This window comes from Onychomys torridus, chromosome 19, assembly GCF_903995425.1.
Source record: "Onychomys torridus chromosome 19, mOncTor1.1, whole genome shotgun sequence".
Taxonomy (NCBI): Eukaryota; Metazoa; Chordata; class Mammalia; order Rodentia; family Cricetidae; genus Onychomys; species Onychomys torridus.
Genome location: NC_050461.1, coordinates 40869395 through 40893824, shown reverse-complemented (window position 1 = coordinate 40893824; position 24430 = coordinate 40869395). Strand labels below are relative to the sequence as shown.

The 24430-nt window shown below is 40.5% G+C and overlaps 1 protein-coding gene across 1 annotated transcript in view; it reads right to left on the bottom strand.

The window, feature by feature from the left end:
- Positions 1 to 24430, bottom strand: part of Phactr2 (phosphatase and actin regulator 2) — a 238157-nt gene that overhangs the window by 51966 nt on the left and 161761 nt on the right. Inside the window, exon 2 of the mRNA XM_036168691.1 lies at positions 12279 to 12446. Coding sequence (XP_036024584.1) covers positions 12279 to 12446 — 168 coding nt within the window. The remainder of the gene's footprint in view (positions 1 to 12278; positions 12447 to 24430) is intronic.

Sequence of the window (24430 nt, the reverse complement as noted above, 5' to 3'; positions counted from 1 at the left end):
CTCTCATGGACCTGTCCAGAGGTTTGCTTCCATGATGATCCTACATCCCATCAAGTTAGCAACTAAAATTAAGTATAATTATTTCCTATCTATTAGATATTTTAAAAAGTCCACTTAAGCACAACCTTCTATCTCTAGGAAAACAATATAAACGTTTTTTTTTATGTATGTATGATAAAATTATCATGCATGTGTTATCTCTTTGACCCACAGCCTTTCTTATACACACCTGGTCTGAGAGGCTCAGTTAGAACATATGCAGGTAGGTAAACAATGACTGAACTAGAATAAAAACCCGACTTGCCTCCCTTTTGCCAATCAGCCTCTACAATGACTTTAATATTGCCATACATAGCACCACATATATGCTTAAGTATTTTACTCATTAATGAAAGAGCAGGTCCCATTCTATCCATCAAGCTGGTGAAATATTCACTCTATTTATTATGCCCTTTAAAGTTTCTTTCAGTCTTTATAGGACAACTCTGTGATATGACCTAAAGAAGGTTTGAAAATAAGTCTAATTGCTGCCCTCTAAACTTCCCATACTAAAAAGGTTCATTTGCAAATACTCTGTGTGTGGAATGGGATCAGGGCTTTTGTTCATTCATTCCACAAACATTTACTGAATGTTTAATACAAGCCAAGGACTTTTTCTAGTAGCCTTAGGATCTTTGCCAGAGAACTTGAAAATCCCTGCCCTTAGCCAGGCACGATGTGCACGCCTGTAATCCCAGCACTTGCCAGAGGATCTTCTTCAAAACCAGCTCAAGCCGCATATACACAGTGAGACCTTGACTTGAAGGAAATTTCAAAGAAAAATCTCTGCTGGAAGGCAACATTTGCTTGAAAGAGTAAGGAAGAAAAAGAACTTAGAGTGCTCGGGAAATAACTTCACAGCCTGCATGATGCTGAGGATAAATGAAGACTGATAACACATGTAGGCCAGATGTAGACAAACTGGATCACACCATGTACGGGGATAGTAAATGCTGCAGCTATGTCGGAAAACAGTCTTCAAAATGTTAAACAGCAAACTGTCATGAGACTCGACTATTCCATTCATAGGTAAGCAACCAAGAGAAGTGAAAATGTGCCTCACAAGGAGCTACCTACAAATGCTCATCTAAGAATACAGATGAGCCTAAAGCAGAAACAACATAAGTCTATCACCCAATGAATGAAACACATTATATCTGTACAACTGAAAACCAGTCAACAGTGGAAAAAGACCAAGTCCTGGTGCCTGTTATTAGAAGGATAGTCTTGAAACCATCATGCTAAAGTGGGCAACATCATTCGCAAGATAGCACACGTTTATTGTTGGGTATTTACATGAAATGTCAAGAACAGGCAGAGAGCAGAGCTGGGGAGATGGGAGGGAGGGAGGAGTGTTGGGGGATGGGATTCCTTTCTAAGGTGATGGAATGCTAAGAATGACTGTGGAGCTGATTACACAGCTTTTGAAAATCACTAAAAAATTGTTACAAATGTTAGATGAGTGAAGTGCATGGTATGTGAATTGCCTCTCATCAAGGCTGTTGAAAAAACAGCACGGGTGCTGGAGGGAAAGAGAAATGACCAACCCCACTGAGAAGGCAGCATGCGAGAATGAGTTTACTGAAGGAGGAGAGGTAGTCAGTTAAAAGTAATGGAATCAAGAGAGAGCCTTGCTCTGCCTCCCACTGGAAAGCACTAGAGTGCCCACCAGTACCCACCTAAGATGAAATAGAACACTCACATGACCCTATTGCTATTAAAGAAAGTGAAGAGGCAGACTTACAACCTTCGGGTTCTGACTGTTTCACTGGTGGATCTGACCAAACACTGGAAGAAGAAATACCACCAGTGTCATGAACTTCCTTCCAGGAATATAAGGAAGGGACACCTCCCAGTTCATTTTATGCAGTCAATGTCACTCACTCCAATATCCAAACCAGAGAGTTGCACGTATAAGAAAAGAAAACTACAGATCAATATCACCAACAGTTAAAGAGTTACCCAATAAAAACAAGAGAGAAGGGGTGTGTGTTCAGGGAACATAACTCAGTGGAGTCATATTCCAGGAATGAAAACAAACTGATTCAATATTTAAAAATATATCAATGTGACCAAATATAATACTATTTTAAAGAAGAAAGCCCATGTGTGAGCATATTAATTAATACATAAGGAACATTCAAGAAATCCAATATTGGGGTAGAAAGATAGTTCAATAATTAAGAGCAGCTGTTGCTATTCTAGAAGGCCTGGGTTTGATACCCACCCCCCAACTATGGCCCACAATTATCTTTACTCCAGTCCCAGGTGATCCAATGCTCTTTTCTGGCCTCTGTAGGCACCAAACATACACATGATGCATGGATTTACATGCAAACACTTTTTTTTAATTTTAGATTAAAAAAAGAAATCTAATATCTGTTCATATGTAATAAATACCTCAGCAAACCAGGAAATATGAATAACTCCTCAGCTTGATAAAGTTCACACAAAATAAGCCTTCAGCAAACACACTTAATGAATACTTTCCCTTTATAGTTGGGAACCAAGCGAGGATGCCCTTTCTCATCACTTACTTTCTATTGGAGCAGAAATGTTAGCTTTTGGGAGGAAAAGGCAAGAAAAGGCACACAGACAAGGAAAAAAGAAATACAACCATTTCTATCCACAGATGGCTTGGCCACACAGCTCTCAAAATACGTATACACAATCATATATCTATAGACTCAGATGAACAATGGAAATTGACATTAAAAATACATATCACGTGCAATAGCTGAAAAAAAGGAAACATATAATTAGAAACTTAACATGGTCTTCTCAAAACTTTAAAATGTTGGTGAGAGAAATGAAGGAGCTGATTAAATGGAGAGGCACATCAGTTCACAGAGTAGGTGGTTCAACACAGAAAAGAAGACCTCAACCAAATACATCCAAACTTTGGTACAGAGTCAATGTAATTCCAGGAGCAACAACAAAAATCCCAACAGAGACATTTCTAGAATATAAGTAAGCTGATTCAAGAATTTAAATGAGAAGGCAAAGAAACTAGACTAGTTAAAATAGTTGTAAAATGAAGAATTAAGAGAAACCACACTAACTAACTTTCAGGCTTAAGAGCTACAGTAACGAAGAAAGTCTGGTATTTGTGAAGGAACAGACCCAGAGATTAGGAGAACAGAACAGTGAGTCCAGAAATAGATCCCGCATATGTGGCCAATTAACTTTGCAAAGGTGCAAAAGCAAGTCACTGTGGAGATGCGTCTTTCCAGCAAGCACTGCTCAGAGCCCCTCCAAGACATGGAAAACACAACCCAGAAAGAGAAGGAGAGAGGAGCTGTGCACCACCAAAATGAAGAACTGCTGCTTTACAAAAGGCCCTGTTAAAAAATGGAGAGGCATGGTGCGGACTGGGAGGGAATATCTCCAAACAACACCCGACCAGGGGAATGTCTCTAGAAAATATAAAGTTGTCTTAAAACTCAACTGAGAGAAAACTAACTGAACCATAAAAATGAGCCAGAAGACTAATGCTGACCTTTCTCAAAGAGGTGTTTTGAAGTTGTAGAAAGATGATTCAACGGGAAAAAATTTGTTGTTTTTTTTCCCCAGCAAATAAGACTGAAATGACTAGAAATGCATATCAAACATCACACCTAAGATGAATACTACCCCCAAATTGACCTAAATATATATAACATGAGATTATAAAAGCGTTACAAAAGCAAGAAAAATTTATGTGACCTAAAATGAAGCCCTGAGGGTGGTTTGAGCCCTTGAGCAATGCAGTGAGATCTCATTTCAAACACTAATAATGTCAACTTATAGAAAATACAAAGAGGGATAGCCGGAAAACAGGTGATAGTTGTTGAATAGGTAGGTAGAGCTTCAGAAATGGTCAGAGACTTGGTTTCCCTAATCATGTAAAACTACTTGAGATGACTGAACTGTACATTTAAAAATAGTTAACATAGTAAATTTGATCATTTGTGGGTGACACTGTCTTGCTCTGTAGCCCAGGCTAGGCTGCTGCTTTATAGCTACTCCTGAGACTCATCATCACGTGTGCAAGGATCACAGGCGAGCATCACCATGCCCAGTGATATATGATTTTTTTTGTCACTAAAATGACAAATAATAACACAACATCAAATTCTGACAATGATGTGGAGCAACCAGAAGTCTTACATTGCCGGCAGAAATGGAAAACTCTGGAAAATGTTTGGTAATTGTTTTAATGTTAAACACACTTAACATAGGACCCATTCCTACATATTTCCCCCTAACAAGTAAAAACTCTGGTCCACAGAAATTTATCTAAGAATTTTATAGTAGATTCAGCCATACGTACTCCCAACAGGAACCAACTACCCTGACCTATCTCAGGTGAATGGCTAGGCAGATCACAGAATGAAATCATACCGCAAAATACCACTTAACAGTAGAAACAAAGATAGACGCCTGCAGGCTATACTGATGGAAGGCCTAAGGGGCTGTGCTGAGGGAAAGTCACCAGACTCCTAATTCAATACTGAATGATGGTGTCCTTTGCTTTGTTTTTGACTTTTTAGGTTAGTTTCCAAAGCAGTACGTTTCTTCATGGCAACTTCATACACATATTCAATACACTCTGTTCCTATTTGTCCGTCTCCCTCACTGGCCTCTCTCATGTCCCCTCCCTCACAACAGCTACTTCCATTTCTTCCCCCAGTTAAGTCTTCCACTTTCAATTTTCTACTGCATGTATTCTATTACTCTCTGTATTTCAGTCATGATTAAGGTCTCCCACAAACCACTTTCTAGTTTTTGAACAACAAACACACACTCACACATATACAAAATATAAAATTTAGGTCCCCCATATGGAAGAAGATATGCGGAGTCTGGTATTCTTCTCTAGGGTTGCATATCTTTATCCACTGATATACTGATGAATGTGTGGGCTGGTTCCACTTACTGACAACTGTAAATATTTTATCTATAAGCATGGATGTGCAAGTCTTTGTGATGTGTTTCCTTAGAGCCCTTACCCAAGGCTGGGATGGCGCAGTCCCATAGTAGTCCCATTTTCAGGTTTGTTTGTTTATTGTTCAGGACCCTCCATACTTGTTTCTGTAACGGCTACATAAGTCTACATTCTCATCATCAGTGAATAAGGGCTGTCCTTTCCCCATATCCTTGCCAGCATCTATTGTTATCTGTTTTCTTGATAGCCATTCTGCTTGGGTAAGATGGAGTCTCAAAGCAGTTTTCATTTGCAACTCTCTGATGGCTAAGGATGTTGAACATCTTCCCAGTATTTACTGGACATTTGTATTCTGGCTTTTCAGAATTGTTTATATAGTTAATTAGACCATCTTTCAATCAGAACATTTGTGGTTTGGATGTCTGATTTTGGTTGTTTCTTTATATATCCTGGATATTAATCCCTAGCTGATGTGTAGCTGGTAAGAATTCCCTGCCCCCAATTCTGTAGGCTGCTTCTTCAATCTGGTGGTTGTTTTCTGTGCTGTGTAGATACCTCTTAACTTCATGTAGTCCCATTTGTTAATTCTTGATATTATTTCCTGTGTTATTGGAGTATGTTCAGAAAACCCTTGCCCATGCCCATATATCTTGAAGCGGTTTGCCTGTATTTTCCTCTAGCAGTTTCAAAATTCCAGATCTTATATTAAGATCTTTAATCCATTCTGAATTGATTTTTGTGCAGGGTGAGAAATATTCATCTAATTTTTTGCTTCACATATGAAGATCCAGTTTCCCCAGAACCACTGGTTAAAGCAGCAGTCTTTTCTGGAATGTATGTTTCTGACAGCCTTGTTAAATAAATATCAGCTGGCTGCAACTGTATAGGTTTATATACTGTCTTCTCAGCCTTTGAGTTTGCTTTTGTGCCAGCACAATGGTATTTGTTGTTATTGCTCCATGTGTATTTTGGGTATGTGCATGTGAGTACAGGTGCCTGCAGAAGCCAGAAAAGGGCGTTGAATCCTTTGATGCAGGAGTAGGTGGTCAGCAGCCACTTGATGTGGGTGCTAGAAATGAAACTCCAATCCTCTACAAGCTGCAGGAGCAGTGCATGCTCTGACTCCTGCGTCACCTCTTCAGGTCCCTCCATTATCATTTGAGATCAGGGATGGTGATACTTCTAGCGCTGTTCTTTCTGCTCAGGATTGTTTTAGTTATTTGGGGCCTTTTGTGCTTCTGTGCGAATTTTACGTTTTTGTTTTGTTTTGTTTTTTCAAGTTTTGGAAAGACTGCATTAGTGCTTTAAAAAAAAAAAAAAACAGAATGAATAAAGAACTGACCTACAGTAGCCAAAGTGTAGTGGGCAAGGTTGAGTCACACTTATGAGGAAGATTTGGGTTGTGGAGCAGTGAGTTGGCAGTGATTTCTAACTTTGGAAGTGGTTGGGCAAGACTATTCACATATTAAAAATCTTAGAATTGTAACACACACACACACACACACACACACACACACACACACATACACACACCAAAAGAAAAGCAAAATAATAAATGACCATTTTGGAAAGCCCTGGTTACATATTCAGGAATCTTTGTATATCTGTGCTCCCAAAAGCCATGTTACAGTTGGTTCTAAGATCTCAGAGGTGCACACTGTCATGGCCACAGGGAGTAAATACATTTTCTTGGGGGATTCAAGGTTCATTGATCTGTAGCAGCAGCAGAGAGGCAGAGCAGGAAAAAACACTTCTGAACAAGGCAAAATACTATGTGTTTCCCAGAAGGGTAAGGATTTGACATGGTTGGCATAGGTCAGTACTCAAGGAAAAGCCCCATTTCCAAGGAGAATTCACAAAGAATGCTTCCAAGAGGTGCTGCCCAAACCATCCCAGGTAAACGTGAGACCCATAGTTTGGAGATCACTGAAGTGTTCTTTTGGCTATGACTGCTATCCCCCCCATTCAATCCATCATTATAAATAGTCTTCTCACTAAAAGGGAGTATGAGTGAAGTTGGAAAATGCCTTCCTTTGCTCTGAACTGGAAAAAAATGAAAGACATCTAGGAGTAGAAAAATTATGTAAATAAGTGATGATGAAGAGACATGCTCACAGATGAAAGGAAACTCAAACTACACCCATGAAGGTGACGGGAGGAATGGGCCACACTGAGGAAGAGAGCTCACAGATGGGGTTCCTGTGAACACGTGCCACCGGTGATGGACACAGCTGGAAAGGAGACAGTCATCCCAGTGTCCTCGGGCCTGGCTGTCCCTAACCCATATCCATCTCCTAGGAACAGTGCTGGTAGTAGATGAGGTAACAGCCAGCAGCTGCATGAGCGGCAAGCATTGTGGCTGTATGAGATGATGTGTAAAGGAGAGCCCTATGTCACCACCATTGGCGACAGAAGGGTGTGCGTATGATCTCTAACCCATGTAATTCCTCAACAGGATCTCTCACGGGGCTTTTCTTTCCCATGACGTATCCCTGACCACTCCATTTTAATCATCTCCCTCTACAGCCCGCTTTCAATTCTTTGTTATATTTTTCTCTACTCACTCTATGATAGTCTACATGCTTATTTGAATGACTTTCTGCTTCCTACTAGGTAGCTGAAAAGAGAAGGGAGTTGACCCTCAGTGGACTAGAGTCTGTGACAGGTCCACCACTGTCTGTTCCCATGGCAGGCATACCACAGATGGAAATGTTAAGGAACTAACTACCTGTGGACCTGGATGCTGTGTGCCCATTGCTTGGCTATGTAACTGTGCTCTGCTACAGTACATTGGGAAACAGGGCAGATGCTGTCTTGCTCTTCAAATATGTCATGGAGATGAGTGCTACATGACAGCACATCTACTTTCTTGGTGGAATAAGAGAGGTAAAAGCCAAATGGCTTCCAGGTATTTATACAACCAGAGCAGGCCTTAACGAGGCCTTAGCCATCTCTGAGAAATCCCTTCACTTTCATCCTTTTCTGCAGATATGGAAAATAATCCCGGGCAGCAATATTATGCTTCCATGGTTACAGAGAATATTATGCTTTTCTAGGACCAAACATAATTTTGATCCTTGCCAACCGTGTTTCTGAACATGCACTGCTGAAATCGGGCCAGCCAGGCAGAACCAAAGTAATTTACTCAGACCAAATCCGTCTAAGGGCAAAAGCTGACCAATGAGGCAAACCTATGTGTTAGTGACACCTATCCGGGCCTGATCATTACTGATCTGTGCAGGAAGTTACCTTACAGGGCTACACGTAAGGAAACTGTTAAAAGTGCAGGCTGCAGTGCCTTTTTGCTCCCAGACTCCTGCTTCCATAAGAAAGTGGGCTGACTATCCTAGGCCAAGACTCCTTGCTAGTAGAAGTGGGTAACAAATCACTTGAACTTTGTAAGGTTGCTCTCGTGACTCAGGCAGCCAATCTGAATGGAGTTCTTGGAGCAGAATGTGGTATGTAACAACATCCAATAAAAGCGATTATTATTAGGTACCGTAAGAGCACTCTCCGGGACTTCAAGGTTTTGCCAGATGGCTCTCTCCAAGTTATTCTGATTCCTAGAATGCTGCAACTTACAATGACAAAATCTAAAAATCTCCACAGGCGTGCCTTTGCCATTACTAACAGCACACAGAGACCACAGTGCTCATGGAGATTAAGCCTTGATTTTCTTTATCTAGGAGAACAGTCTACTTTTAAATAAGGGTAAAAGTGAGGAAAGAGAAACTTCCCCTAGTTACTGTGTTTGTCTGCTGTGTGCGTGTCTTTTGAGATGAGGTCTTCTTATGGCGCCCGGGATGCAGTGCACATGTGCACAGAGCTTTTGTGCATTCCCTCCCTTCATTCCCCGTTTCCTTGTGGTGTTGAGCAGCACCTTCTCTGGAGATGGGTGCTGAGTGTGGAGAGAAAATGGAAGCAGCAGGTGCAGGCTATTTTCAAAACATCTGGTTTTGATGGTAACAGGAGACGGAGCAGAGCAGTCAGAGGAATAACCATGTTTAGATTGAGGGTCTGCCTGTGTGTCTGACATTTGGGAGACACAAGATGTTTAAAAAGCCAAGGGCTGTGGATATAATCACTCAGTGGTAGAGTGATTGTCTAGCTCCTGGGAGGACCTGGTTTTAATCCCTGGTACTGAAAGAAACCAACAAAGAAACAAAGATGCAGAGGCTATACTTGTATCCCTTGCCCTACAACAAAACAGGGGGGAATAATTAGAAAGGAAAAAATAGAAATGACATTCTGGATTCTTTAAGGGAAGGAAGGGAAACAATCTGAGCTTAGGTGAGGTGGAGAAAGGCCTCATGTATAAGATGAGACACAGCAGAAATGGTATGGGTGTAGAAATTGTATTCAAGGTGGGGTTGAAGCCGGGCTCACGAGACACGGCCGCCATTCAAGTTTGTGTATGCTGTGATGTTTACACACACTGTCCCAGCCTAATGGCATATATCTCAGAATATGTCGTGCCATGAAGGTACACATGACTATGGATGGAAAAGAGCGGTGTTCTCCTGGCCTGGAGAATGAGTCAGAGCTACAGGTACATTTCTGCTTAGGAACAGTAACAAGGAACTGAAAGTCTGTGTACAGACTCAGTTGGCCTCATAGGTAAGATGCTTCTTTAAGATTTAAAGGGGCATCCCAAAGCATAGTTGGCTCAGGACCACTAAAACAGACCAAGGTTGAGACTCCTGTCATCCCATACAATGAAAAAAGCACCCACAAATTCATGTTACACCTTATCTTCTACTACCTAAATATCCCTGTTGGTCTGGGAAAGGTGATATCACTGACCTTGGAACACAGTGAGTATCATCAACCTAGGGCTGTAAGGGACAGACACTGAAGAGTTAGTTTTCTCTGAAGAAATTCACCTTCTCTCCCATTCCCAGATACTGTGGAAGATCTTGCCAAGACTGTGTGTGGCCTACGTCATATTCAAACAGCCTGATTTCATTATTTGAAAGAGCTTTTTCAAGGAAGATACCACTTTTCTTGGTTACTTCCATTTTTTGTTTACATCTTTCTTCAACATGAAAACAAACAAACAAAAAAGCTGCTACCCCATTGTAAGTGCTAAGAACGGAACTTACAGCCTCATGGATGATACCAGTCAAGTACTCTACCACCGAGTTATAGTCTCAGCCCTTTTGGTATCTTTGTTTAAGCTTCATGGATACTTCTTCAGGTCTCAATAGAAATTAAAGCCTTAAGGTAAACATGCAAGTATAGTGAAAACTATTTTATAATTTAAATAAATAATGAGAAAAGGGAAAGAGGAGAGTCTCTATAGATGTCCTCTCTAAAGAGAAACATTAGTAGCTTCAGATCTGCATAAAGGGCAACACAGATAACTGAAAGCCTGTCTTCTCTCAACATCTTAATGTGATAGTCCAGAGAATTACTCCCATCTCGAGTAACCATGGTAACTTGCAGAGCCGGATGCTAGTAATGCCTGGGAAAACATGAGAGGAGAGAACTTCAGAAGGGCAATGTGGTTCAGTCTACTCCCAAGAAGCAGGGATAACAGATGTCTAGCCAGGAACTAGAAAGCCAAGAGTCTCCCTGATGTCCAACAACAGAATCTGGAAGAAAAACACCCTAGAATTCAGCTCATCTAATTCCAATTTTAACAAGGAAGATGAGGCCAAGAGGTTGGTTTGATCAGGGTCATCTAGTGTTGGGGAGAAAGAAAATCCCTTAGTGGTCGTCACTAAGCACACTGTCCACCAGCTCCTACTGGTTTTTAATCCAGGAAGCCCTTATACACACAAGAGGTCTCAGTATCCATTTTGTGCCAATCCAGGTCTCTATCATTTTCCTACTTATTTTTATTACAGATATTTCCAAATATCATCCAGCAGAAACAAAAAGCAACAACAACAAACTCATACTGTCTACAAACGTCACCTCCTGACAACCTCCCACCCCATTTTTATAACTTCCTTTCTTCAAGGCAATTCTGAAACAATTCTGAGGTATCACTATTGCTCATTAGACAGAAAATACTCAAATTTTCTACCTGAGTGTGAAGCAGGGACATTTGTCTCTAGGGATCCTTGGTTTTCCTGTTACACACACTTGTGCCGTGTCTAGTATTTTCTGTTTCACAGCTCAAGGACACAAGGGTAGTCTTACATAGGCCAATAAGATCTGCTCTGTGATCCTGCACACATGGGGAATTTTGATAAAGGGATCGTTTTGGATATTAAGCATGAAGAAAGCCGAACTTATATCAAAGGATAAATGCCTTTTGTCCTCAAACAAAATTCCATGGACACCTAGCATTTGTTGAAATTGAGCTTAGTATCAAAACTGATTGCCCCCACAAGTCCATGTAAAAGGTACCAAGCAATGACATTCTTTTGATTTATTTTTTTTTCTCATATGGGGTCTGCTTGTCATCCATTCTTTTACTTCAGTTTAGGGTCTTGCTATACTTAGGCTCACAGTCCTTCCATCTAATCCTCTAATGGGTTGGTATACATGTCACCAGGCCCACCCCAATGCAATTCTAGATGTTTAATAAATTCATAAAGTAAAAATGACAATAAAGTAATTTCCCACCATCTTTTTCTAAGACAGAAACTATTGCTTTGTTCTAAGAATGTGATGGGAAATTATTATAAACAACAATTACACCAACACTTTCTTTCATCCAGTCTCTGGAAAAAAAAAAAAAACACAACAAAGAAGACATAAAAAAAAAAAAGTTCTGAGCCAAGTGTGGTGGTATACCCTTGTAATCCTAACAAGTAGGAGGGTCCGGAGTTTAAGGCCAGCCGTGGCTATGTAGCAAATTCAAGGCCAGCCTGTAACAAGATCCTGCTTAAAGAAGAATAAAGTTTCAACCAATAAATATGTCTCTATTAGTAGCAGTAGGTAGACAGCATATGACTACATATGTATGAAAAAAAAAAACAAAAAAACAAAACAAAACAAAAAAAACGGGTGCTTGATGCCCTGACACTGATAGAGACCATCTCCACCTCCAACCTTTTATTGTCCCTCTGCTTTATCACATGTTGTTACCTCTATGAATGGACAAACATGTATTTTAATGTCAGGCTACATGAGAAAGCCAAAGTCAGAACAACTTAGGGGCGGCCAGAACAGTTGAACTGTTTGATCTTTTTTTTTTTTTTTTAAATTTTTTTTAACTGTTTGATCTTTAAGTGAAATCATTTCATGTTAAACACAAATTCACATTCTTTCAGAAAAACAATCCCCTCAAACAGAATGTTCGACTGGCTGAAAATGCTAACCACTTCTCTCCATCTTGCAGCGGTGACAGCAAGCGTACCTGCTGAGGTTTCTCTGAATTTGTCGCTGGTCTTCTTTTTCCTCCATTTCCAAGGCTTGAAGATCTTACCAATGGTGGAGAGTTTCCCCTTTCTCTTGAAGGGAGGCGTCTGGGAACCCGCTGGGGGGCCATCTGAGTTTGCTATGGAGGCTTTGTCTAGTCCATCCACTGTATAAAGAAAAAGGAAGTCAGAGAAAAGTTGCAATAAAAGTTTGAGACAATACTATCTGTCTTTTCTTAGACTGTTAACAGCAACCTTGCCTATTCTCTTTGGAATCTCACATAAAGTCTGTTTTGTCCCGTCCTGCAGCTGGTAGGACTCCCTTGATATCAATCAGGGACTCAATCCATCATCAGTTATAGTCCCCCGAGGTAATCATTTGGGGGGACAGAAAAGAAGTGCAAAACTTACATAATAGTTAGGGCCAGACAAATAGAGGCCCGTGAACCACAGGAGAGCACATCTGCGGCAATATATCAATATTTTGTGCAGAAATCCAGTACTCTCAGAATTCCTGAAACAGGATGCTCCTCCATGGTGAGCTCAGCATTCTCAACTAAGGGCTTCGCAGTCATGGCACTGTGAAAACCATGGTTTCTCCTTCACAAAAGAAAGTTTGGGCTGGGCAGTGGTGGTGCACGCCTTTAATCCCAGCACTTGGGAGGCAGAGGCAGGGGAATCTCTGTGAGTTCGAGGACAGCCTGGTCTACAAAGTGAGTTCCAGGACAGGCTCCAAAAGCTACACAGAGAAACCCTGTCTCGAAAAACAAAAAACAAAAAAAACAAAAAAAAAAAAAAAAAGAAAGTGCCAGGAAGCTAAATTCTGTTTTTGTAATACTACCACCACAGTGTGCTTCAATTTCAGTGAAGTTTTCAGCCCCAAATAAAGTGATAGCTATCATTAACAAGAAGTAATTTGCAGAAAATGTGGGTATTGCATGTGACAATCCATTATCTTCATATGCCTTCAGTATTTTATCATTCAGAAGAAAGGCACATTCTGAAGTTGCCTCACACTGTGTTCTAAACAGAACGAGATGATAATGGCTTATATCACCCCCAACTCCAAATCCTAGAAGCAGACTATGCTATTACTACATTTACTAAAACAGCACTCATTCCTTCTATAAAATGGGTATACGGACAAATACATAATTAGTTAAGAGCAACACAAATGTTGTGTTGAATCTAGGTGGCAGATACATGGAGGGTTCAAGTCTTTCACCTTCTCTGAAGTTTTGGAAACTTTCACAATAAATATTAAGGAGAAAACAAATTCAAATAGAATGTGTATAGCCAAGACCTCCCCTTAGCAGAAGGTAGGGTAGGCCCACCCTTTCCATTATGACTCTTGCTAACACCATTGCATAAATCCATTCATATAAACATGAGCGCATTCAAAAATACCAAGCTGAAAATGTTGGTTCTCTCACAGAAGAGAGAATGTACTGTGTAGTTCTATTTTTATAAGATTTTAAAACAGGCAACATGAACCAATGGCAAAAGAAAAAAGGAAAAAAAAAAAAACAAGAAAATCAATAGGAATTAACTGAGGAGACAGAGACCTGGGCAAGACAGAATTTATCCCAATGTTGGTTGCATTATCACACATCTTTATGATTTTTGTGCATTTTAACTTACGTAAAATTAATCTCTGAAAACTCATAGAGTGAAGTCTAATTGATAAGTGTGCTAAAGTGATTATTGTTGAACTGTGCGGATATTCATCAAAAACAAATGAACAGATATATGGAATGATCAGATGGATAAATACCCAACAGAGCAAAGCACTCAGTTGTTGAAGCTGTATGGTAAACATGTGAGGTATAGGGTGAAATGCTTTTATCCTTTGCATTATTTTTGGAAACTTTCATAACAAAAACATCTCGGGAAGGGGATAAGGAATAACAAAACCCAAACAGTATGCACTGCTACTTCAAGGAAGGTATTTTGAAGATACTTTGGCTAAGTACAACTTGGAAAACAGCAAACACCCTGCACGCTACAGATTTTTAAAAAGATGGACTGAAGTAGGGAAAAAGCAGACCACCCCAAGATTTCAGACTCTAATAAACAACATGATGTGGGGACCCACAAGTTCTATTTTTCCCCCCCACATCTCTTGCTCTTGTAGCTATAACAAACCAGAAAGACCAGTGGGCATGGGCCCAGAGAGCCTCAAACAAAAGCCTGCTCTTTCTAGCCATCAGACGGCGGGGGAAAAAGACAACCTGGGAAGACAGAAACATTTCGACCACAAGTATTCTGCTCTGCCCAAATACCACAGAGGAAACTGTGATCATCTGTGCCAGCAAAAGCTCAAGGCAGGAATGAGACTTTCACTCTCATGAGCCTCCAGGAAGGATCCTGATACCTCTGCCAGAGTCATGCTAACAGAAGACAAAACAGGAAGACCTCCATGCCTCTGAGCGGGTAGGGAAGCATCCTGCACAGTGTCAGTGCAGAGACGGTGTGTGAAGACTAGACTTTTACCCCATCCAGCAACTGGGGCTTTGTCAAACTCCTGTCCTCTGGGAATTCTAGTCCTGCCCAATTTTAATGAAGACCTTCATATATACGGGTGTCAACAAGAACGTAAGTGGAGAACCGGGATTTGCACCTCTGTGCAAGAGTGGCGAGCTGGCAGCCATTGCCCGCTTGCTGGAGAAGTGTTAGATGAAGTCAGTGGAGACAGAAGGTTTAAGGAAGATGTGGAGTCTCATGACATAATACACAAAAAGTTCAAGTTTTGGTTAAAAAAAAATCCCCTGACATATCACGAGCCAAGAAAATTTCAAACTGAATGAAAAACATAAATCAACAGTTACCAGCAGTTAGGTCACTAAACCCGGATGAATTTTCCTTCCAAATACATAGGGTAGGTAATTCCGACTCCTCTTCCTTGTGATCCCAGGTGCCACCTAGGCAGAGGTACCACAGGCTGTATGCTGTAAGTGGCCCTCACCCCACCTTCAGCCATACCATAATAGAGAGATACACGGGAGTGGTAGTCTGTACATGAAGTTAAAGGGAAACCCCACGGAGAAACGAAATCGTCACGTCTACTCCTGTTCAATTGCTTGTTGTGAACTCCAGGAAAAACGAGGAAGAGCTCACGGAGGATGCAAGTGTGAATTTTTCTTCTTCTTCGTGAGACTTTATACTGAGATTTCACAGAAAAGATTAATTTTGAAAAACGGAATATTGTGAAATATAAATGAGCTGACTCGTGCGAACAGAAGAAGTAATGTTTCCATTTGAAATTCATCTCTGTGACTACAGACCAACATCTAGTTCTTACTTTCTTACACTGGAAAGGGAATGTCATCACTCAGACAGACCATATACCTGGTTCTTTGACACACCATACAAATTGTGATTTCCACCTGAACCAGTGAAGCTTAGTATATTTTTGCACTTTTTAAATAAAGACAAATGAAGTTAAAAATGTAGCAGTTTCCTTGATGACACAGGGTCACTAAGGTAGGCAGACTGTTGTGGAATATTATTTGAAGATGTACTACATTCATTTATGCTTATATAACATTTGCTTAATGATGCAAAGATGTGTTGCATTTTTTTTAATGTTGCATTTGTTTAACTCTGTGAAGCTGTGTAACTGTGCCTGTTTAAAACACCTGATGGTCTAATAAAGAGCTGAAGAGCCAATAGCAAGGCAGGAGAAAGGACAGACAGGGCTGGCAGGCAGAGAGAATGAATAGGAGGAGAAATCTGGGAAGAAGAGATTTAGGAGTGAGAGAAGGAGGGGGACTCTAGGGGCCAGCCACCTAGGGACACAGCATGCCACTGAGTAGGAAGTAAAGGAAGGTATATAGGATAAAAATAAAAGCCCAGAGGCAAAAGGTAGATGGGATAATTTAAGAAAAGCTGGCTAGAAACAAGCCAAGCTAAGGTTGGGCATTCATAAGTAAGAATAAGACTACCTATGATTATTTGGGAGCTGGGTGGTGGGCCCCACAAAGAGCAAAAGGAGTAAAACAGCCAACTACAGGAGATGGTTGTTGAGTGGAAAACGGCTCATGTTACATTCACGACTGAGCACAGAATGAACGACAATACCTTTCTTATTGTGCCGTCAGTACTGTCTTTATCTAAGGTACCAAAGGCAGAGATCAGTGCCAGCAGCACCGGGGTATGTTCACATGCGTGAGTGTGCAATGCACATGCTGTATATCCCCTGGCTGAATGAATCTACTCGTGGTTTTTTACAACTGCTAGACTCTTACTGAAAACCAGCCTTGCTGTTAGAGACTGTATGATGGCACAGCTGGCCCAAATGCCACTGTACTTCTCTTAAAACGTGACAGGGGAGAGAACTGTCACTGGCTTTGGAGAAGGATGGGCAGACTATTTTCTCCAGACACCTGGGAATTAGTAGCACCACTGATATTTCTTATGATTTTTCTTTTGAATAAACTTACCATTAAAAACCCCTTTGAAATTTTCTGTAAATTCTTCCATCCAAGCCCAACAGAGTTTGCATTTATACACAGAGAAGAAAAAAAAAAAAAGCTAGGCCATATTTAGCTGTTTTCAATGTTAATTTTCATCTACTTTCTTGTTATTTTCCTTTTTTTTCTCTTGTTATGAAAAGTATGTTCCAATATAGGTCAGGCTGGCCTTGAACTCATAACCCTCTTCCCCCAGCCTCCCAAGTGCTGGGATTATGGGAGCACACTATCACATGCAGCAAAGATCTACTTTCTTGTTTATCATTACCTTCTGGTTCATACTAGAGACCTATATTTTTAAATACAGCACATTCTGAAATGCAGTCATGGGCTTCATTGAATATGGAAATTTTGCATGCTGTAGCTCTATGTATTTTCCTAGTGAAATAAGCCCACACCAATGAGCTTCCTTGTGTTGCCAACTGGTAAGACTTCAAAGAGAACATGTAGATTTTATTTGAATGTAAACAGAAACCCAAGCAATCTCAATACAAAGTGACTATATGGGTCAAAAAATAAATGAAGCTAGATTATTATTGCATTAAAACTATGAACTTTGCTGTTCTTTCCTCTGAAATCTAAGAACAGACAGGGCTTCTTAGGAAAGGTCAACTCTTTAATAGGAGAGTTTATAGGTTTTTAAAAACAATATTTTTGTGTTTCATGCTATGTCAGACACCTATTTTCCTGCACACAATCATTTCAGTCACTGAGAAAATGAGGCACAGTATTCCATTCATAAATCTGGTAACTGAAAGGGCAATTAGAAAAAAGCCCTATGAAAGACCTCCTGGTGTTGACTTGTGCAAGTTGGCAGCCACTCTGTGAAAAAGTAGTTTAAAAAGATGGTCTCAACTTTCTCTAAATATCCTTAAATACTTGCAGGTGAAATTGGATGCATTTCTGAAGTCCAATAATAACAAAACCAGGCCGAGATCACGTGTGGTAAATACATTTCGCTAAGCCCATGCTTTGAGGAAGCTAAAAAACAAAAACAAGCAACCAAACTTTATTTCTTTAAAATGTGGTTTCTGAGACATCTTTTGCTTTTTATACACATATATGATAGTTCAATCATTATGATTATGTTAAAATTATCACTATAGATTCCTACCATGGTTTTTTATTTATTTATTTATTTATTTATTTATTTGTTTGTTTATTTATTTATTTATTTATTTTTTATGTTTCCCATAAAGATCTACCACTAACCTTTAAGGCTATAGAACATTTAGTAAGAAAATATGAGCCTAGTGCATTGGGAAGATTTAATCAGAGCCCCTCTATTCAACTGAAGCAATGATTTTGTATATGTCCTATTATTCATGAGGGCAGACATTTAGACCAAGCAGATAAAAAGGTCACAGTCAAGTAGTCCTATAAACCATTGATGATGACAGTATAAGGTGGCCAATGGGCATCCCTGATCTTATTCTCATTGATCACAGTTTACATTAGTTTGAGCCAAATCTTTTTCCTTCTTAGGAAGTAAGATCAATGACCACTGGAGAAGGAAAAAAAAGAATCAATTATAGGACACCCCATTTGGGTACGGGTTAGAAACCTCTGTATGTGTACAATGAGATGCTATACAAGCAAGCAAGTGGACGGTTCATGGTGGAAGTTACAAATAAAGAAGTGGGAATCTAGAATGTTCCACATGACGCCAATGACAGTTGGAAATAACTGCATAAACTCAGCTGTTACAAGATAGGAAGACAGTAAATAGATTATCAGCATGGACATACAAATTGCCAGACATTCTCGTATGTTCTTTCTTGGGTTCTAACAATGTTCTTCAATAAAGGGAACATCAGAAAGTCTATTCGTTACAGAAATGGTTACTTCTAGGGTTGAGACACAGAAATACTAGACAAGCCTTTAGCATCTTATAGCACTAGGAATTAGGGAAGAACTCTAAACAAAGTGAACAGTGGATGCCAGTGGAACACAGGAGGTAATCCAAAGAATCCCCAAAGGCAAATGTTGGAACAATTTGGGCAACCTAAATAATATGGTACTAACTTATAACCCAAAGTATAAAATAAATATCTGTGGGTCCATAAATATAAATATTAAATAAATAAATGTGGGGCAAAAAAATCTGTAGAGATGAGTTCCAATAATTTACAGAAGGAGCTTATCATCACATGGCTGAAATGCTACAGCAGTGCAATTCTTCTAAAGAGTAGGAGTGTGGAGGATGAGTAACTTTATAATAAAGGAGGCTGACAACTACCTCACCCAAGGTGACCAAGGTCAATGTCATCTGTGATAGACTGTGTTGACGGGAGTATCCTTCACTGATGTGATGAAATGGGACCTTCAAACCTCCCAGCCCGATGTCAATATGAGAGGACACAGGACAAGGCCACGTTGAGGGACATGACTGAAATGCCTGACTGCTATACCTCAAAACCATCAAGATAATTAAAAACAAGTGGCATCTGAGTCACTGACAGTGACAAGGGGAAGTGAGAGGGTCATGACATGGATCCTTAATGAGATCCTGGATCAAACAAAATGACATCAAGGAAAAACTGGTGAGTTCTAATAAACTTCAGGAGCACCTTATAAGAAGGTGCCACTGTCTGCCCTTTGTAACACATTTATCACATACACAAGATACAAAGAACAGAAGAAAACAAATACAGCAGCATACGAGAACACTGCCATCTTTTCAAGCTTTCCTCAAGTCTAGAAAATATTCTTTTATTTAAAAAAATAAATCTCTGTGTCTGTCTGTTGAAATGTACATGGGTGTACACACCCATGCGCCCACAGGCAGATCAGAGGTGCACACTGGGGGTCCTACTGTATTACTCTCTGTCTTATTCTCTTGATCCAGGCTCTCTTCCTGAACCTGGGTGCAAGCCTCAGGGGTCTTCCTGTCTCTGCTTGCCACAGCAATGGGGACCCAGGCACAAAACCATCATGTCTCCTTTGTATGTGGGTACTGGAGGTTTGAACTCACATCCTCAAACTCCTACACAAGCACTCTTACCCACTGGGCCTCAAATCCAGAAATTTTCTAAAAGACAATTCATGTTTGAAATGTAGCCTAGTCACTACCAGGTAAATAAACAAAGATCTGAAATTTGTGGGTTGTTTCTGTCCTAAGAGGCACGAAGAGGTGCACAGGAGATTTCTGCTCCAAGAGTTTTGTGGGAAAGAACATTCCTCAGTTGTCCATTCTTCTCTCCCTTCACAAACACTTTCATTTCCCAGTATTTTGGCACTAAGAGGATATTTAAAGATCATCATCTTGCTATTTCAGCATGTTTTAGTGTATGACTTATTCAAATTAAGTGGTAGTCAACATCTTGTAAAAGAATGGAGAATGGGCTTTCTGTTGTTATCACATCAAGAAGTACTTAGTCACAGTTATGGGGAGACCAGGCACAAGAGAGATTCTAAACTTAACACACACACACACACACACACACACACACACACACACACACACACACACACACCACACTTACTCACTCACTCACATGCATGTACACTTCCATCTGTTGTCCTGGACAGCTGATACACGGAATGACAAAGTCAGTATACTAACATTATCTGCCCTCCTTCACGTTTAAGTCACCGAAGTCTATTATTTTAAGGATCAAGTTTTGAGACTTAAAAGTCAATTTAAAGGGCTAAAATTCATTCTATAACAACTGAGCACCCTGCTTTCCCTTGAACTTCTGGAGATGACAGAAGAATTGGACAAGTGAGGAAATGAAACTCCATGACTTGTGCTTCTGGGGACAGCCTCGTGAGAAGCTGAGAGCATGAACTGAACTATGCTTTGGCCCACACTGGGCTCTTTTGGTCTCCCAACAGCCACAATTACCGAGTGCTTTATTAATAGCAGAATCCATTATGGTTCATATTTTTGAGCATTTACTATGTGCCATGCACTCAGCAAAGTGCTTTGTCTGAACCAATTTGTGCTATTTTTCACAATGGCTTGGGAGACATTTCTGCAATTAAATCATCAAAGAGCCACAGACAGAGATTAAGAACCTGATTTAGTAGGTCAGGCATTCAGTGTGCACATGTTTATATTCACAAAGATAAAGACTAAATATTTATCAAGTAAGCAACAAAAAAATACCCTCGTCCAGTAACACAAGAGTTAGAAGACAGAGTTTCAATTAGAAGTCGAAACCTCCTGCCTCTAAAACTAGTCCTCTCAATGGCTTTCTTCTAAGGCTGGTTTCAACTCAGTGCCATGTACCTGCAAATCTAGGGAGATCCCAGAGGCAGCGGGGCTAGCTTCTTGCCCTGTGGGAGCTCACACTGCTCAGGGAAGCAGAAGTGGCCAGTGGACCATGCAAACAAAAACTGAAAGTGGACTCCCAGGAGAGAGCAACAAACTCCAGCTGAGTGTCCTGAGAACATGTTTCAGGAAGTAAGGACTGTGACCTGGGGTCATTAAGATGAGGGGATTAAAAAGGGAACCAATATCCTGCAGGGGACAGCCAAGGATGGCTGAGCTTTTAACATAATGCAAATTAGAATCTTCTTGTTACTGCTGGGCTCATCATAGACACATAAAACATATTTATGGAAAAATACGAACAACTTATAAGATCATGTCCTTAGACAAGTGAAATGATCAACTATGAAACGTTCAAAGAGAAACAAGAGTGTTTTCAACTTTCTCTACATAAATGGTGGATGTAAAGTCTTGGTCATCTGGTTCCCAGGCAGGAGACGTTCCCCTCCACCAGGCTGCCTGCATTGGAGCATCAAAGCACACCCAGAGATGTGTGTGCTCCAACTATCTCCAAAGCAGCCGGAAAGACTAAAACAGAGAGCAAAGCAGGCATTGCACAACTGCCACAGCCAATAAATCTCAGTTACTGTTCTGGATGTTGGTCACGCTATCAGGATGGTGAACTGTCAGCCAGGAAGAAGAGATCTGGATCCCAGACCAACTCTGCTACTTCAGCAGCCCAGTGACCTTGAGCAAGGACCCCAATTTTTCAACACTGAAAATTAGGAGACTGGGTTAAGTGATCTCTAGGCGCCTCTCCAACTATTAACGGTTCTCTTGATTCTCCACATTGCTTTGTGCTGAATCACATTGAAGACCAGCTCTGAGTGCTGCATGGATACTGCTCATTACTTATCACTGTAAGGCGGGGAAGTGGATGCTCTTCATGCTGTCCCATTTAGTACAAGAGGAAAGTGAAGCCCAGAGAAAGCAAGTAACTTGTCCAAGGTCACATAGCTGATAAGAGAGCTGTGGTTTCCCTCCAGAAGGCCCTTTATATAAAATGGGGGCATACTTATAAGTGAGAGTAGATCTTGGTTTTAAAAGAATACATGATGTAAATGAAACTCTGTGAATGAATCATAACTCATTTCTACCCTCAGCCATGTGCTTGTACTTGTCCAAACAGTTGGGGGAGGGTACCATTTTGATCTCTGGAACAATGCCCCATGCCATTCACATAGTTCATTCACACTTGTTGCAGGCACAGTGGTTTTAAATTAATAGACATTTTTCTTCTCATTTTCTACTGAGTGTACTCATTTCACTATATAGAATTCTTATTTACCATAACATTAATTCTAAAAATTCAATACTATCAAATTTTAAACTTGTTTTTCTAACAGAAGCGGCCATTCCTTTTAAATCCCCAAAGGGAAACGATACTAAAGACTTCCATCTGCCTGTAAGCATTGACAGAGAATTCCAGAGTTTAAACTTGCAGCCAAAGGCCTGTAGGATAGTCTGTTTGTGCAGCTGTGTGACATCCTGATTCACTGACATGCACAACATCCCCTAGACTGCTGCAGGATATTTCACAGATAAAATAAAGTCATTCATGTTTGGGGAATTAAAGAAATTCTGATTGAGTGGGTAAAGGGTCACTTTGCAAATGGAAAATCAATTTTAATGAAAACAAGGAGCATTTTAAGTTTTGAGAAGCATTGCGACCACTATCAGCAAAAGGTTCTCTCTTCCAACAGAAAGACAAAGAGTTTGTACAGAAACAAGAAGTTAACAACAAGGATGCAAACTAAGCCAGGAACCAACCAGTCTCTGACCTTGCTACCCTCAGGCCCTCACCATCTCCCACAGCAACCCCCAGAGTCTGGGATGAATGGAGGGTTGCTGTGCTTGGGAAAAGGAAGAAAAATTCTGCATAGTCTTTGTGGACAATCTGCCAAGCAAGGCAGAATTTCACCTCATTGGTTTGGGGATAATGATCACCTTGTTTCGGCTGAGCACACACAGATGGATGAAAAATTAGGAGAGAAAATGAAAGGTCTTATATATAAATTATAAAGTTAAAAAAACACATACACACACCCAAAATGTAGCCCTGGTGGCGCGGGCATATAATCACAGATACACAGGAAGCTGCCAGGGGGTTTCAAGTTCACACTCTCTCTGAGGTATGGATTGAGTTCCACACTAGTCTGGGCAATTTTGTGGGACCCTATCACAAAATTAAAAAGTAAACGAAAGGGGTTAGAGAAGGAGCTGGAATATCCCAGTTAGTAAAGTGCTTGGCATACAAATCAGCCTGGGTTTGGAATCCCAGTACCCTCATAAAAAATCTGGGTGTGGCAGCATGTGTGTATCCCTGCACTGGGGGAGTGAAGACAGATGGATGGATCTCTGGGACTCGCTTGATAGCAAAGTTAGCAGACTTGATAATCTCTAGATTCAGTGAGAGAGACTGTCTCAGAAAATATAGTACACACATAGTGATGAAGATTCCTGGTAGTGATATCTACAGGAGTGTGTGTGTGTGTGTGTGTGTGTGTGTGTGTGTGTGTGTGTACAGGCTTGGGATATAGCTCAGTGATAGAATGCCTGCACAGTATGTAAAAGGCCTTAGGTTCAGTCCCTAGTACTTTAATAAACAAATAAATAAATAAAATCTAGTGGAATAGTATGGTTTTAAAGACCATAGCCAAATTTTGCTTCACACAAAACCATAAAACATTCCCCAAAGAAAATGAATAGGACAGAAATATCAATGGACCAGCCAAAAGGAAGACAGGTAACATCTCTTAAGATGTTTCATAATGTGACTGGGTCTATCTATTATCTAAATATCTATAATTTATCTATTTATCATCTATCTATTTAATCTCTCTATCATCTGTCATCTATCTATCGATCTATCTATCTATCGTCTATCTACCATCTATCATCTAAAACTGTTCTCAAGTAGCCTCACCAAGTCCCCAAAGTTGGTATCTGTTAAAAAACAGGTGTCTGAGCATAGCACTCTAGATTATTTCCTGGAGACAGACATGAACTTTGCTGGCATATAGACAGAAAACAGGATGCTGGGAGATGGATCCCACGGAAGAGAATTTATGTTGATTAGTCATGCAGAATCCCAAGGCACCAGATTTATATCCTTGTAGTTCAGCCTAAGAGATGACTGCAACAATCCAGGCATTTGAACTTGGAGAGGAAAATGGAAAAGGGCTGAAGATGATGAATGGATCTGAGGGACACAGCAGAGGAAGGAGAGAACTGTCTAGAAGTTTCCATGGCCCCATGGCCCCAGCTTCTATGGGGAGGGGGGTGTCAAGAGGAGAGTGGACTTAGGGGAACTACCATTAGGCCGTGTTTAAACCCCGTGAACTTCAGGTGTTGGCGGGACATTTGGGGGAAGACGTCCAAAGACAGTCAGGACTGCAATACT